Raw genomic sequence first — 13,573 nt, forward strand, 5'->3', positions numbered from 1 at the left:
GTACGGAATATCTCTTTTATAGTATTGTTTAGTGTGCGAGTTTTGTTATATATAATATTTTTATTTAATACATAATATGCCACTACACTTATTATAATTCAATTACTACATAATGAGAAAATAAAATAATATACAACTAATCTAGGGTTATCATATAACTAATACATAATCTCATGGACACAACTATGTAAGGAGGGGAAAAAATACTAGAACCTATTCATAAATCTTATGATATAGATAAGTCTCTCACCTCATGTTCAACTTCAATTACATCATTCAACCACGTCTAGTGTGGTCAAGTTAGAGATGATTCTCTTTCCTCGTGTTTAATGTCGTTAATCATGCACTTGACATCTGAAGAATGAAAATTTTTGACTTTGAACCACACACTCCATGCCATGAAGGCATGTATGACATAATATCAATTTTTGCACTTATATAAAAATAAATTTTTTGTTCAATCTGCTTGAAACTTAGCAAATCTCAAACATACAATGCACAAAACAAAATATAGGGATCACAAACAGTTTGAAAATAACTTAATTTACAACATGCAACCATTGAAACCAAAGATCATCACATCTCTTTCAAAATGCAACAAAGAACCCTGACACTACACATTCATCCTCTCATTTAGATTTTTCCATTCCAAAAACAGACATCAATAATGGAACTAAACAACAATTTTTCAACATACAATCCAACACGATCAATTATAGTTCCCTTTACTCATTGTCAACCTCGAATCCGAAAAGAGATAAGAGAAGAGTAGCTTCATACGATTTCCAACTTGAGATTCCAACCTCGAAAACTTGAATTTCCTAACTAGTTAAGTGAATCAACTACAAGAAAAAGGAAAAAGATTTTAAAAAGAAGAAGAGAAAGAAGTTATGAGTTTCGGAGAATTTCTCCCAAACTTTTCTTTAGAGTTTTTAAAATATGAAATTACAAGTTTATTTCTTAAGAAAATTTTTATATACTATTTTTAAAATTAATTCAGTTTATCTTTGACTCGACTACCTTAAAATTAACTTAACCCTTAAAATTTCATTGATTCTAAAGTTTTAAGATATTAACAACGATCAACAATATATCACATAATTAAAAAATGAAGACACCTAAAACTAAAAATTTTACATAAAACTTAATTGTGTTTTATGTATAAAAATACTGATAAATTATTAAAAAAAGTTACACAAGTTTTAACTTAGTTAGTAAATGAATATAAATTAAGTGAGAAAGTAATGGAGGATTTTGGTTGGAGAATTTGCGATGTGTTACTGCGTAGTAATGGAAAGACGAAAAGAAGCAGTAGCGTGATAGCAATATTTATAGAGGCGATGGAAAATTACGAGTCCCCACTCCCAAACACAACACAAAAGGCCTTTTTAAAAATTAATGTTTATCGAGAAAAAGCAAAGATGCCAACCCCCGTGCACGCAGCCCGCCAATGCCTAACAGCGGACGCAGCGAGGGCCCTGGACGAGGCAGTAGCGGTGGCCCGCCGCCGAGGACACGCCCAGACGACCTCCCTCCACGCGGTGTCGGCCCTCCTCTCCCTGCCCATCCTCCGGGACGCCTGCTCCCGCGCCCGCAACTGCGCCTACTCCCCACGCCTCCAGTTCAAGGCCCTCGACCTCTGCCTCTCCGTCTCCCTCGACCGCGCCCCCTCCTCCCACAACCACCTCCCCTCCGACCACCACCCTCCCGTCTCCAACTCCCTCATGGCCGCCATCAAGCGCTCCCAGGCCAACCAGCGCCGCCACCCCGATAACTTCCACTTCACTCACCACCAGCAGCCCTTCTCCGTTTCCTCCGTTAAGGTCGAGCTTCAGCATTTGCTACTATCCATCCTCGACGACCCCGTCGTCAGTCGCGTCTTCGCCGAAGCCGGCTTCCGAAGCTCCGACATCAAGCTCGCCATCCTCCGCCCTCTCCGCCCCCGCGCCCCGCCCATTTTCATCTGCAACTTATCCGACCCCCCGCCTCCGCCTCCGCCGCCGCGCCGCTTCCCTTTTTTCCTCTCCGGCGACGAGAATTTCCGCCGCATCGGGGAGGTCCTCGTGCGGAGCCGGGGGCGGAACCCCTTGCTCCTCGGCGCGTGCGCCGGCGAGGCGCTCCGGAGCTTCGCGGACGCCGTGGAGAAGCGGCGGGAGGGGGCTGTCCCCGTGGAGCTCTCCGGGCTGCGCGTGGTTTGCATTGCGGAGGAGGTGGCGCGTGGGGATTGCGCGGCCGTGGCCGCGCGCGTGGCGGAGGTTGGGGATTTGACGGAGGGGTGTGTGGGACCCGGGGTTGTGGTGAGTTTGGGGGATTTGAAGGATTTTGTGAGGGATGATGAGGTGTGTGAGGGTTTGAGGAGTGTGGTTGGGGAATTGGCGAAGCTTTTGAGGGTTTATTATGATAAGTTTTGGTTGATGGGTGCTGCTGCGAGCTACGAGAGTTACTTGAAATTCGTGGGGAAGTTTCCTTTTGTTGAGAAAGAGTGGGATTTGCAGCTTCTTCCTATTACCTCTGTTAAGCCTTCTGAATCGTATCAGCGTCCCAGGTCCAGGTACACCCTTCTTTTAAATATTATATTAATTCCGTTTCTTCAACTTTCATGTTGTGTATGGATATGTTTATTACTTTTTTAATTTTTTAGTACACGTACCAAAGTTTGAAGCTCTGGGGTATGTTGTTGTTGTTGTTGATGTCAAAGTGTGTTAACTTTGTTTGCTTCTTTATTTATTAATTTTTGTGTTTTTCATAGGATAAACTTTTTTTTTCTTCTTAATTTGAATCAAGTGTTTTTAATTTGCACCACCAAATTGGTAAGGGTTCAAATTTTGACTTGTTTGTGGAGAGCACCTGTTTGGAAGAAGACGACTCACCTTTGAGTTTTTTTAGATTCTCCGAAGGAGATTAGTCATGGTCAACTACTAGTCCTTACAATCATAACAAAAAGTGTTTTTATTTTTAAGACGCTATTGTTGACATTCTAAAGCATTAAGTGTCTACTTGGATAACCTTCTTAAACACTTCTCGAATGGAATATTTTAGAGAAGCTCTATGAGAGAGTTTCTACAAATTAGTTTATGCACAAGTTACTTTTAACTTATGTAAACTTGTTGGTTTTGGGGTTGTTGTGTGAGTAGAATTGTGCAGTGTTATGGTGATGATTTTATGGTTATTTTGAATGAGAAAGTGGACTCGTGATCTTTCACGAAGTGATTAGTTTTGTGCATGTTGTGTCTAAATTGTAGTTTTTTGTTTTACAGCTTAATGGATTCATTTGTGCCATTTGGTGGCTTTTTTTCGTCACAGTCTGATTTGAAAGGTCCTCTGAATGGCTCCTTTTATTGTGTTCCCCACTGTCATCAGTGTGGTGAAAGGTGTGAACACGAAGTGCTTGCTACTTCCAAGGAAAGGTTTTCTTCTTCAGCTGCTGATCCGCTCCAATCGAACTTGCCTCCGTGGTTGCAGGCTGCAGAGTTTGGCACAGCAAAAGGGTTGAATGTGAAGGTGTGTAGCATTCAGATACATCAATCCAGTTCATTATAATTTTGTTTGCATAAACTGGAAAGATAGGGCATTTTGTTTTCCTCAATTGAGTGTGGTTATTTACCAATCCCAGAAAGGAGAAAATTACAAAACTAGATTTAAGGTCAAGCTATGGCCAGGGTAAAAAAACTATGGTCAAGCTTGATTGGGGAATGGACCTATGTGTACTGTGATTCTTGATTTTCAAATTACTTGTTCGCTTTTTCCCTCTAAAACTTGCTTGTGCACAATTGTAGTGAAGACTAAGCATGCCCAATTCTTGCAACAAGAAGCTTTTCTTTGTCTAAAATAGCTGGTTAGTCTATTGACATGTGCTTAAATTTAGTGTTTCAGAGGCTTTAAAACTTTTTTGCTATCTTTTAATTTGTCGAGATGTGTGGTCTCTGAACAGTTTATCAATAAAAATTGAACCGTTTATTTATTTTAAATTTTTTTTTTCAAAGATGCAATAGGACAAATTGTACCTGTAAAATCAAATGGCTCAGATTACCAACTGCTACCTTATTGCATTTGATTTCTTTCTATTTGCTCGTTTGGTATTGGTAGTTGATAAGTTAGCACATCAAAAACCAACCTTCATCTCCTACAAGACATCCTTGCAGATCATTTCATTTGTGAATGTAGCTTTAGCTCTGTTGATTGTATTGTAAATCATCTGCAGTTGCTTTTTACTTTATCAATAAAGTCATCTCCTACAAGACATCCTTGCAGATCATTTGTGAATGTAACTTTAATCCTTTTGATTGTATTGTAAATCATTTGCAGTTGATTTATAATTTATCAAAGAAGTCCTCTGCGTTTTGTTTGTGTAAAAACCACTTTTCTTTCATTCAGTGCAGACCAAAGAAGATGGTGTTATGCTTGATGGTAGTGAATCTGCACCACTGCATAAGAACTTAGACAAGATATGCCAGCATCTGCACCAGCAAGATGGAAATACTTTTCCAACTGTTGTGGGGTTTCACTGTGGTGCTGACAAGAAAAAGGAAGATGCTGACAATTGCAGCATCAAAATTACGGACAAATCACCTAATGAATTCATCAATCTCAACTCCAATGTGCCTGTTGGCATGCAAGTGATGCATATGTCACAATCAAGCAGTTCTTTTCCTGCACTTTTCAAGGCAAAGCAGGAGAAATATCCTTCAAAACTCGCTGAAATGTTCCAGAAAGTGGAAGATCATGAGTCAGGAGACCTAAGATCGTGCAACATGTCCAATTCAAGTGTGTGTGATGGTAGTCAAATGTCTCCAACATCTGTAACTTCTGTAACCACTGATCTGGGGTTAGGAATATGCTCTTCTCCTACCAGCAACAAATTGAAGAAACCTTCTATTCAATATACAATGGAGCCTCCAAAGGAAATCCCAAGTCGATTTTCTTCAAACCTCAATTTGGCTGATGGGAATATCTTGAAGTATCCATCCCAGTCTTCATCCTGCTTAAGTTTTGACTACTGTGGGCAAGTTGATGCAAAAAATCCCAAATTTCTTTTTGAAGCTCTTTCCAAGGAGGTAAGCTGGCAAGATGAAGCCTTACGGGCAATCGTCAAAACAATTGTTTGCAGCTCAACAAAAAGGGTCAAGCATCGTGAGGCAAATCAGTCTGGGGATATCTGGATGAATTTTGTTGGACCTGACAGACTTGGTAAAAAGAAAATAGCTGTTTCTTTGGCTGAGTTATTATATGGGAGCCGGGAAAGCTTCATTTTTGTGGATTTAAGTGCTGAACAAAAGAGGGGATTCAATGTGAAATTAAGAGGGAAGACTACCCTTGATTTTATTGTAGGGGAGTGTTGCAGGAAACCCTTGTCTGTGATTTTCCTTGAAAATGTAGACAAGGCAGATATTCTAGCTCAAAATAGTTTGTCTCAAGCCATCAAGACAGGAAAAATTACAGACTCACATGGACGAGAAGTTAGTGTAAACAACACATTGTTTATTTTTTCTTTCTCAGATTACCAAAATAGTTCGATGCCAACAGGGGGACCTTGCAATTATTCTGAGGAAAGAATACTCAGGGCAAAGGGGGGTGGTATCAAGTTAGAAGTTGAACATGTGATTGGAGACACCAGAAGCCAAAGCAACAGTGTAACTAACAATTCAATAGATGCCATTCCCAATCTAAATTTCCTAAACAAACGAAAGTTGATTGGTGATAATGAATTTCGTGACCCCCATTTACTCTCCGAAACAGCTAAAAGGGCCCATACAACATCAAATTGGCTGTTAGATTTGAATCTCCCAGCTGAAGAGAATGAACAGAAACAAACAAGTGATGGAAACTCTGAACATGGCTCAACTCAGAGCCAAAGCCTTTGGTTACAAGATTTGTATGATCTGGTTGATGAAACAGTTGATTTTAAACCTTATGATTTTGATGCACTTGCGGATAGAGTGTTGAAAGTGATCAGAAGTAACTTCAACAAAATTCTTGGATCCGAGTGTTCGTTACAGATCCAGACAGAAGTCATGGACCAATTGCTAGCAGCTCAATATGTTTCAGACAGGGTAACGGAGTTGGAGAACTGGGCGGAGGAAGTTCTTTGTGGAGGATTTACAGAAATACAGAGAAGGTACAACCTCTCTGCTAGTTCTATTGTAAAACTTGCAACATGTCCAGACCAAGCTTATGGTGTACACCTTCCCCCAAGGATAATTTTAGAGTGAATACCGACCAGCAAATGTTGTATTTTCCATCATATGGATGTATAATTTAGCTGTAGCATATAGTGAAACTAATTTAGCCTTCAATCTTATTATTTTGTTGGGTTTGTTTGTCTTGATTTTAATTGTGTATAATATGTAATCTGCAGCTAGTGTTGTGTGATTATCCTTTGCATATTTAAATCAAATGCCTTTTTTGTTCTTCCCAAGCTGTTGATATAATTGATTAATGCATATACTAATGAAACTGTTTTAGAGTTTAGACCCAAAGATAATAAGTGTTTGTTTTATGATTAATAAGCATGAGGTGTTATAGTCAACCAAGTCTTTTTTTTTTTTTTAATATTTAGCTCTTCTAAAATATGGGATGGTGCATTTCTAGAGAATAAAATTTAGTTATAATTATCAATAAGAAAGTTAATTAAAATTTTAGCTTTACGATTTATTATTCATGTATATGTATTTTATCATAATTTCAATCATTGATTTTTTATTCAATCATTGCTCTTGCACCTTATTCTTTAAATTATTTCTCCATATTTTGAAGGTTCTAAGTTTAGAAATTGTAGAGTGAAAATTATGAAATTTCTTATTAGTCCACTCCATGACTTGGTGTGTTTGGACACCTAAAAACTTATGTTCAAATGATAAAATACATTATGTGTGTTTGAACTTGATCCAAAAGACTAATCTATTAGATAAGAAAGTTTTAAGATTTGAGTATCATATTGAATTTTATTTTTTACTTAATGTGAAACTCTTAATATTATTATTCTCATTAAAGACTATTGTCCCTGTCCCTTTTTCTTTGACGATATCACTTACCTATCTAATTTATAAATAACTCTTTCTATAGTCTAACTCTTACTAAAGATACTAAATGTTAGGATATAAATACATAAGGAAAGTTTAATCTAAAAAATTAGTTCATTAGATGAGAGAAACTCAAAACTTAAATATTATATTGAACTTTATTTTTTATTTAATGTGAGACTCAAATTTAAAAATTAATGCCTAAAAGATTAAGAATCGTGGAAGGCAGAATGAGTAGCTTTTGAGGAGGAGACATGCAGAGTCACGTTTCCGGAGATCTTGTGTCCTCCCTTTTTTTAATGCACATACACCTCAACATAGGTTTCTAATATAGGATATTTAGAATGTGATCTCGGTGGTTTTCAAACCCTAGATCAAAGACGACATCTATCTAATTGTTAAACTGGACATGTGGATAAAAATTGGATACATATGACCTCACTCGTATTAAGCATATTATATCCCTTAACCTTTTTTATTAAATAAATTTGATCGTTGTTATTGAAAGAAAATATATTTTGAGCAATTAAAAAAGTTTTATATATCTCTATTTCTAAAAGGAAAAAAGTTAACTTCCCTATCCTCGATAAGGAGCACATCGTCGTTGGTTTTCCTATGTTTCATTTTATTAGGAATGCTAGATTGGCGCCGTGGAAGAACAAGTTTTTATTACATCCATTTTATGTCATGATAATGTGGAATGGTTGTAGTTTGGCCTCTATTTGATTGACAATCATATTTTTTTGTGCGACTATTTGGTGGTTTTCGTAATATGCAATGGCTAGGATAGAATTTGTTTCCCATTTTCATCTCTATCATGATGGGTTGTTTTGTTTTTGTGGAGATTCCCCCTCCCCCCAGTAAGAGCATGACATCGTTGATTATTATTTAGGATATTTATACACATCTCTATATTTGTATCATACTATCTTATTTTTCTTTTTGTGATTTAGGATATAGTTGTTCAAATTTAAAAAGAGATGTTTTTAAATAAATACTCTTCAAAAAAATTTATTGTTAAATAAGCAGATAAGAATTGCTTCTAAACAAAACAGAAATTACTTATTTTTTAAAAAAAAAAATGGTTAAACAAATATACCTTTAAATACTCTTTTAGACTACAATTTTATAAACTTTACCTTTTTAGTTTTTGTAATTAAAAATATTCTATTTTAGTTTTGTTGTATATTTTTAGAGACAAGGGAAAAATTTATAGATTAAAATTATTTACAATTTAAGTCTATGTATAATGATATTTTACGTGAGTTTCTGTTGGCAGCTGAATATATCATATTTGACATTATACCCGATGGTACCTTAAAAGAGATATTCAAGAACTACAATGCATCCTTAAATTTCAATGCTATATATTTGAATTTTGTTGCATGCTTTGTTCACATAAGTTGTTCTCCTTCACTGCTTGCCCATGTTTTCTTTTAAGACTTCATTGTTGTTACTCATTTTTAATGAAATTACATTGGTTTCTGTAGAGAAAGAGAACTTGGGCTTTATATTGAGAAGTATAGGAATTATGATTGATTCTCAAAAGTTTCAAAATCCAATTTATCTTGTAGTTCCATCAATTAATGGTAAGGTCATTGGTTTATTGATTAACTAACAATACATTAAAAATAACCAATTTTTAAAACACATCATACAAAGTAATTAATAAAAAATATGAAATTATACTAAAATTGGGAAACAAATCTACCTGCTGAAAATGTTTATAGCTGAAAAATATGTGCTGATGATCCGAACCCAAAACCAAAAACATGATTGCTCTCTTGTTTTCAATAAAAAAGAAAAAAAGAAGTATGACATCTTCCTTTCTTATTTGTTTGGTGGAATTGAAAGAGAAAGAAGTAATTCACATTTATGTAGCACAAGTAATACGGTTTGGATCAATGGAATGAATGCATGAATATTTATTTGAATTAATATGTTTTAAAAACATCTTTTATTAAGATTTTGATTAGAATTTATTGATATTATATAAGTTTTATATTATTATATAAATACAAATTATCATATATTGTGAAATTATTTTTTATATAATAATTACTTTAAAAGTCTTATTTAAAATAATTCTTAATTGATTTATAAAATAAAGGTTTTCACATTAAATGCCATGCTGAAATTAATCCCCTTTTTTTGTTTACAGTTAAATAATTTTGCATATTTGTTTTAAAAAAAAAATAGGACGTCGTATCCAACTATTTTTTCAACACACAAGATTGCCAGAAGGCCATATTCGAAACAATCCTTGTTATTTTTTAATGAAGAAAACTTACTTTTTGACGAAGAAAACATATATATTATTTCTACTATCACGCAAATTAATTAACAATTAACAACAAACACATGAAAAAAATAATTAATAATTGATAGAATTAATACGAAGACAATTGATGCTACAAACAACTCAACAATGAATATGTCATTTAACATAGGATTATTAAAATTAAATTGTAACATTGTATGTTATACGTTGTTGTTAAATTATTATTTTCTTTCAATAATTTTGACTTATGGTGTTTTGGGTGTCTTGTATTAAAAAATTATGAGAATTGAGAAATTTTCAAGAGTTTAGGTAGTTTTAAGGTTTCTCTGATGAAGGGTCTAGTTTAACTTTGAGAAATGAAATAAATAAGATTTTTGTTAATAGTTAAGTCTTATAAATTTAGTTTTTCATAATTTTAGAGTGATAAATTAGAGAGAAGTTCTCTAAAGTCAAAGTTTCCTTTTTCTTCCTCTAACCTTCTTAAAAGTGTGTGATCCTTCCCTCAAAGGGTTAAGTTGTTGTTGTTGATTTAAGTCTGTAAATTTGTGAATTAAAGCTTTGAGTGTACAGAGTTTTCTAAAGGAACTCGATTTCATTTTTTTTCTCCTTATCCCTTTGTTAGGATTTGAGGTAAAGGAAGTTAGAACTTGTCTTTGGTTGAAATACTTATAATTAGAGATGAGAATATATCAAATTAGGCTAGACTTTGAATATATAAACTATGTTTGTTTTGCAAAATTAAAGTCAAAGCTTAATCCATTATCTATCATAGGTTATATATATATATATATATATATATATATATATATATATATATATATATATATATATATATATATATATATATATATAGATTTGGCATGACTTTTTTAAAACTTGTCCTAGCCTATTAGTTTATTTAAATTATTAATATTAATTAGGCCAATAAATTTAATTTTTAAAAATTAACAAAATTATTTTTAAAATATAGTTTACTCAATATTATTAAAATTAAAATTTTTAAAAAAATAGGAGAATGAATCATTTTCCATTGAAGGAACAATTTATTTGTAATCATGTATGTTGATATACACTCATGTACAGGTTGTAAGTTTATAAACCTATAATAAAAAATAATTATATAAACAATATTTTAAATATTGTTAATTTATTTTATTTTATTAATTTATTTGTTTATTTATATTTTTAATTATATATATGCATATATTATTTTATTATTATATTATATAAATAAATAGGCTGATTTATTAGGTCTAATAGGTTTTATTAAACAGATCAGGTCAAACTTTAAAGAGACTAAATCACAGACTCCTTATTTAAGGCCTAGCTTATTCTCATATCTACTTGTAATGCATATTGGTTGTTTTCATAAAATTGTTGTTATGTTGACTAGATTTTGTAGTAACCCAATTTCGTCCGGGAAATGTCAATTTTTGTTTAAAAAAAAAATAGAAAAAAGGTATATTCAAAAAAGAATAAAAAAGACAAAAATACGTAAGTCAAATGTAACACCTCATTGTTTATACTTTTATGGAGGGTAATTTACTATTTTTTATAAAATTTCTAGCCCAGAACGGGCCGTTCCCAATCTGGAACGGGCCGTTCTAACTTTCCAAAAAGCCTTAAAATTTATATCCCAGAACGGGCCGTTCCAAAAGCTGGAACGGGCCGTTCCAACCTTTCAAAAAAGCCCTAAAATTTCTAGCCCGGAACGGGCCGTTCTGAATTCAGAACGGGCCGTTCCAACCTTCCAAAAACACCTATAAATTCTAGCCCGGAACGGGCCGTTCCAAAACTGGAACGGGCCGTTCTAGCCTTCCAAAAAGCCTAATATTTCTTGCCCAAAACGGGCTGTTCCCAAAAATTGGAACGGCCCGTTCCCAAACTGGAACGGGCCGTTCCAACCTTCAAAAAGACCTATATTTTTTAGTCCAGAACGGGCCGTTCTCAAACTACCAAAATACCTAAAAATTTTAGTCCAGAACGGGCCGTTCCGAAATTGGAACAGCCCGTTCCGAAGTTGGCCGTTGTGAGTAAAATTGCAGCCCCGGAACGGGCCGTTCCGGATTCAGAACGGGCCGTACCGGTCCCTCCAGAAAGTCTATAAATAGCGCCCTTCCCCTTCCCAAAGGCACCAACACACACATCTCTCCCCCCTTGGCCTTCCCAAAGGATACCCTTCCCACACACATCTCCACCTTGGACCAGAGGAAACCCAGAGAAGGAGACCCACTTCTGTAGCGAAGAATTGTGAGTATATTAAACTCATTTCTTTTTCTTTTTTTTATTTTATTATTTTTATATTAGTAATATCTTTAGTCCTTATTTAAATTCAAAATTTGATTAAATATCATAATATAGTTTTAAAATATTTAATATAAATATATGAAATTATTGTATTAAAAATTTTATTGGAGGAATGGTTAATTAGATGTGACATCTTTTTAACCTTTGAATTTAAAGTACAAGTTGTGACAGCTTATCTTTAAATTTTTCCTCCAAAAACAAAAATGTCCGACTAAGAATTTTTAACATCATAACATCGCTAGCAATAATTATAATTAAAATTTTATTGAATTGACTTTGGTGTACACCTTAGTTAATTTTATATTTTTAAGATGAATGAGCTGAGACAGTTCAAGAATCTTATATTTAACAAAAATAAAATCTAATTAAAAAATATCAACATACAAATATTTTTTACAAAGAACTACGTGACTCTGATTCTTCATTACACATGAAGATACGTAGGAGCAAGAACTAAATCTTGTCGAGCCAAAAAATAAAAAAAATATTATCCTCCTTTTTATATAACAATAATAATTTTAACCTTTTTTTCAATGCATAATTTAAATTAGTTAAATAAAATATATTTGATAATTTTTGTGAGATAAATATTTTATAAATTATAAATAATTAGTTTAATTAATTAAAGGTAATCGTCTTAGGACGAACGTTGTGAGGTGCTGATACCTTCCTCACACGTAATCGACTCCCGAACTTAAAAATCTGGTTTTCGTAGACTATTTTCTATTTTATGGTTTTTCCAATGTTTTTCCATAAAAAACATAGGTGGCGACTCCTCTTTTCCAATTTATTTTTCGCCGTCCCGTCGCGACCGAGGTTGTTACAGATGGCGACTCCACTGGGGATATTTTTTAGAGTCAAGCCTATAATAATTAGTTAAACTAATTAATAATTTTTGAAAATGTTTATCTCACTTTTATTTTTTTATATTCCTTATTTGTTGTTTGTCTTATATGCATGAATTATATAAATAGGTGTTGTGTAATTTGAACTTTAGGATATAAGGATTTTATTTTATTTTATCATATGTGCTATGTTTTGTAGATTGGATAGTATAAGGTTGCTCCCTTCACACACTTCACTTGCATAATTTTACACACGTTTATGAGTGGGGTCCTATGCCCGGACTTGAGTGCAACTTAGGATAGTAAGAGGTTGAGTAGTAGTAACCTTCTTGATGAACATCTTGTTTGGTTATTATGAAGACCTCACTTAGAGTTTGATCCTTTCAAGGGTATTATCACCTCTAATAGTTTACCTATTATTGTGACTAATATCCTAAGAAGGGTTATTGACTCTAGGAACCTGTTTTAGAACTATAGTCCCACCCTTTTGAGAGGAACACGTGTTAGTAGTCCATAGAGTTTTCAACTTAAGGATGTCCTTATTAAGTATCACAGGAGCAATATTCTACCTTTACGTTCGAATGACGCAAAAAAAAAGAGAATTTTATTCATTTCATAATACACATCATACATTTTTTTGACTTTTATCATATCTCACGCATCTTCAATATAACATTCATCACCACAAAACTATTCATGCATGCATGCATTCATCTACATTTCATAATTCATTCATGACATACATTTTACATCTTTGCATAAATTTTTTTTTATGAAATCATGCATACAACTTTAAAAGATTGCAATTGTGATCATCATTGACACTTGTTTCTAAAAAATGAATACAGTTCTCTCTTGCATAATTCAAAGTAAGATCATTATTCCATTTGAGCATTTAGTCTAAAATGTATCTCATAACATTCAATATTTTCATAATCTCCCATGACATTCACGCATAAGCATTATTTATATTAAGTAATCATGTTAGGTATATTCATCAACATATCCATCGTCTTTTCTTATCATTCTCCATAATTGCATTCATTCTCATTTCATCATCCCGAATCAAATGCATTTGTTTCTCTAAAAAACAAAAAAACAAAAACAAAAAGAAAAACAAA

At 33.6% G+C, this 13,573-nt stretch overlaps 1 protein-coding gene across 1 annotated transcript; it reads left to right on the plus strand.

Moving 5' to 3' along the window:
• The first annotated feature begins 1,325 nt into the window (after positions 1 to 1,325).
• Positions 1,326 to 6,415, plus strand: LOC109805913 (protein SMAX1-LIKE 8). The gene is made up of 3 exons (XM_020368199.3): positions 1,326 to 2,551; positions 3,258 to 3,501; positions 4,380 to 6,415. The coding sequence occupies exons 1-3, from the start codon at positions 1,341 to 1,343 to the stop codon at positions 6,207 to 6,209; spliced, it is 3,285 nt and encodes a 1,094-aa protein (XP_020223788.2). The 5' UTR covers positions 1,326 to 1,340; the 3' UTR covers positions 6,210 to 6,415.
• Positions 6,416 to 13,573: the final 7,158 nt, after the last annotated feature.

This window comes from Cajanus cajan, chromosome 3, assembly GCF_000230855.2.
Source record: "Cajanus cajan strain Asha chromosome 3, NIPB_CcT2T_4, whole genome shotgun sequence".
Taxonomy (NCBI): Eukaryota; Viridiplantae; Streptophyta; class Magnoliopsida; order Fabales; family Fabaceae; genus Cajanus; species Cajanus cajan.